This window comes from Chrysemys picta, unplaced genomic scaffold, assembly GCF_011386835.1.
Source record: "Chrysemys picta bellii isolate R12L10 unplaced genomic scaffold, ASM1138683v2 scaf2242, whole genome shotgun sequence".
NCBI lineage: Eukaryota > Metazoa > Chordata > Testudines > Emydidae > Chrysemys > Chrysemys picta.
Window position 1 is genome coordinate 2941 of NW_027054945.1, and position 3910 is coordinate 6850.

Sequence of the window (3910 nt, forward strand, 5' to 3'; positions counted from 1 at the left end):
GGACTCTCTCCAATTTGTCCACATCCCTTCTGAAGTGCGGGGACCAAAACTAAATGCAATACTCCAGGTGTGGCCTTAACAATGCCGAATAGAGGGGAATAATCACTTCCCTCAATCTGCTGTCAATGCTCCTACTAATACTGTACACGCTGCCACTTCTGACGGTGTAACTTATGTCACTCAGGGAGGTGTTTTTCTCACACCCCTGAGCGACATAAGTTATATGGACAAAAGTGGTAGTGTAGACCTGGCCTAAGCTGATTCCATTCTAGCACTAATATAATACAGACACCTGTAATAGATGAGGGTGTAAGTGGCGGATATAATTAATTTTCATGGTCTCACTAGAACTAGCCTCTTTGTATTTGGGTCATGTATTCGTTATGGGCCTCTGAATAGAGGCAAAGTTCTCTGATTTGAACTTTCATCCATGACCTTTCCATCAACAAGTGGATCTCTCCTGAGGTTCAAAGGAGGCACTCACAGTAGTTAGAGCCTGGGTTTAATGTAGCAATAACAATGCAACACTATAATACCAATATATGTTTGGGGAAAGAGAGGTCAAGGACTGCTGATCTCAGAGTTTGTTGTGTGGTTATTGCATGAATGGTATACGTAGCTGTACATTGTGTTCCTTTTTTAAATTAAATTAATTTACTCTATGCCATCCTGCCGTATGGCTTGGCTGATACCAGAATGTAAAGTACAAATGTTTCTTCTCTCACACTTACAAAATGATCGTTCTGTGACATATACTTCTGAAACTGTCAAGTATCAGAGGGGTAGCCATGTTAGTCTGGATCTGTAAAAGCAGCAAAGAGTCCTGTGGCACCTTATAGACTAACAGACGTATAGGAGCATGAGCTTTCGTGGGTGAATACCCACTTCTTCGGATGCAACATGGTATCCGAAGAAGTGGGCATTCACCCACAAAAGCTCATGCTCCTATACGTCTGTTAGACTATAAGGTGCCACAGGACTCTTTGCTGCTTTTACTTCTGAAACTATCTGTCTGCTTCTCTGTCTACCAATCTACATTCTTATACAAGGCACATCACTGTAGAATTTGAGAGCCTTACAGACTGTTAAAGTGAGCAGATATGGGTCTCTAAAACGATTTTAAGGTCAGTGGTATCATGACTAGCCTTAAGTGAGCATTTCTAGGAGATGTGGTTATTATTTACAACACCTATGGAAAGAGCACTTGAGAGATCAGCCACCTCAACCACATTCCCTGAAACAATAAAGAGAGGACATGAATAGGTTTATTATTGGTTATTAAAATGACAAGAAAACACATTCATCTTGAAACCACTTCCCCTCCCCAGTGATCTCCCCAGAGCGTTCTTCACCTCCTTGTTCCTCAGGCTGTAGATCAGGGGGTTCAGCATGGGGATCACCGCAGTATAGAACACAGAGGCCACCTGGTCTTGGCCCAGTGAGTAGCTGGAGTTGGGGCGCAAGTATGTAAAGATCAGAGACCCGTAAAACATGGTGACGGCCGTCAGGTGGGAGGCACAGGTGTTGAAGGCTTTGTGCCTGCCCTCGGCAGAATGGATTTTCAGGATGGCAGCCAAGATGTACAGGTAAGAGAAGAGGATTATCAGGAGGGAGCTGATACAGGTGAAACCAGCTAAAATAGAAATGGTATTTTCAGCGATGGAGCTATCAGAGGATGATAGGGCTAGCAGTGGAGGGGTGTCACAGAAAAAATGGCTGATGATATTGGAACCACAGTATGGTAACCTGGTAATAACACACACAGTAATCATGGCATTTGTGAAGCCAGTGATATAGGAGCCAGCCACCAACGTGACACAGACTTTATGGGACATAACTGATGAGTAGAGCAGGGGTTTACAGATGGCCACATAGCGGTCATACGCCATTGCAGCCAGGAGGAAGCACTCTGTACACACCCAGGCAACAAAAAAATACATTTGAGAAAAACACCCAGAGTAGGAAATGGCTTTGCTCTCTGCTAAGAAGTTCGCCAGCATCTTTGGGGTGACAACAGATGAATAGCAGATATCAACAACAGACAAGTTGCACAGGAAGAAGTACATGGGGGTGTGTAGTCGGGAACTGATTCTGATCAAAATGACCATCCCGAGATTCCCCACCAGGGTGATAACATAGATCACCAGGAACAACACAAAGAAGGTGACCTGCAGCTTTGGGTCATCTGTGAATCCCATGAGAATGAACTGGGTTGCTACGGTAGAATTTTTCTCTTCCATGATTCCCACTTCTGATACCTGCCGAAAAGATGAATCAAGAGAAGATGAACTGTTTCATGCCCAGTCATCATTCTGTGTACAAAGCATGCAAATGCATACATATTTTTGCATGCCTACTGCTTTGAGATTTGGGTCCCAGTGATATATAGTCACAAACATTCAACCCTCTAATGTATAAAGAAGGTACCAAACTCTTCTCTGGGGTTTGCTTAAAATGGCTTCTGTAGTGATAGGCAGTTAACCAAACAACCGAGTGCTTAATTCAGTTTTACGCATCCGATAATTTGGATGCTTTCCAAAATGTATCCCCTTGTATTTGGTATACTGTGTAAATGGGTGACTGGGTGGATGTATTGGATGGTAGGTGAGTAAGTGTGTGGCTGCATGAATAAAGAGATGTAAATGAATAGGTGGTTGGTGGGGTGAATTGGTTTGTAGCTGGATGGGAGTGTCCATTGTGATGGACAATCTGATGTGTTAGCAAACTGGTGGACTGATAGATGGGTGAACATATTGTTGGAGTAAGAAGGAGCTGGGGGGTAGATAGTTGTGTAGGGAGTTAAGAAGGTACATGGCCGAGTCAGTGGGCAGTCAAATGGATGCGTCATTGAGTAAGTAGACATGTGCTATTGGATTAGTGAGAAGGTGGCTGGGAGAATGCACTGGAAGGCAGGCAGTGTTGTTATAGCCGTGTTGATCTCAGGATATTACAGAGACAAGGTGGGCGAGGTAGTATCTTTTATTGGACCAGCTTCTGTTGGTGAAAGAAACAAGCCTTTGAACTACACAGGGCTACACAAAGACCTGACTGTTGGTCCAGTAAAAGATATTACCAGGTAATCTCTCTGTAAAGCAGACAGACAGATGTGTGAAAGAGTTTGAGGATGGGTGGCTTGAGTGAGTGGTACTGTAGGTGTTCGGTAAGTTGAAAAAGTTCTTGGGTCTATTTCAGAGTGGAAAATGTTCTGTATGACAAATATCACCCACCAGAACTGGAACCCATTGCAGAAGCGAAGGAGTGGAAGCTCAGAGATTGAGCTCTTACCCTAGCAAGTCAGTCTTTTAGGGACAGTGTGGCAGGGAAACTTGCTTGGTTACTGGTGATGCTGTTCTGTGAATAAACATAGAACTTGAGGGACCCAGGACTGTCAATACAAGAGCAGTATAGGTACTGTGTTTAGTTACAGATGTATAAATGTAGCTCTTTCCCTCAGCGAAACACCCCAGACTTATCATTATGTTAAATGCCAACCCTGTACACTGGGTATTACTGTTACATTATTACTATATTGATACACAAAAATTGACATCAGTCTAATGAAAAAGGAAGGATACGTCTTGTACTAACGGCACTGGAGTGGGTCTCCGAAGAGATGGATTCAATTCCCCCTCTACCAGAGATACCTTCTCTGATCCTTCATGACCATGACACAGAGGAAAATGTCTATGTCTATGTAATTTAGGACCCTAAGTCCTATTTTCAAATGGGACCTTTGAAAATGGGACTCAAGCTCCTAAGTGATTTAGGCCCTTTTGAAAAATTCACCCTGCGCCTTAGTTCCCCACCTGTAAAATTAGGATAATAATACTTCTTGTCTCGCATCCTGTGTCTGTCCTGTCCCTTTTGATTGTAAGCTTGTTGGGGCATGGATTGTCTCTTGTGTATTTGT

At 43.4% G+C, this 3910-nt stretch overlaps 1 protein-coding gene across 1 annotated transcript; it reads right to left on the bottom strand.

Moving 5' to 3' along the window:
• Nucleotides 1–1268: 1268 nt before the first annotated feature.
• On the bottom strand, nt 1269–2240 carry LOC135980218 (olfactory receptor 5F1-like). Its single transcript, XM_065580260.1, has one exon. The coding sequence runs from the start codon at nt 2238–2240 to the stop codon at nt 1269–1271; it is 972 nt and encodes a 323-aa protein (XP_065436332.1).
• Nucleotides 2241–3910: the final 1670 nt, after the last annotated feature.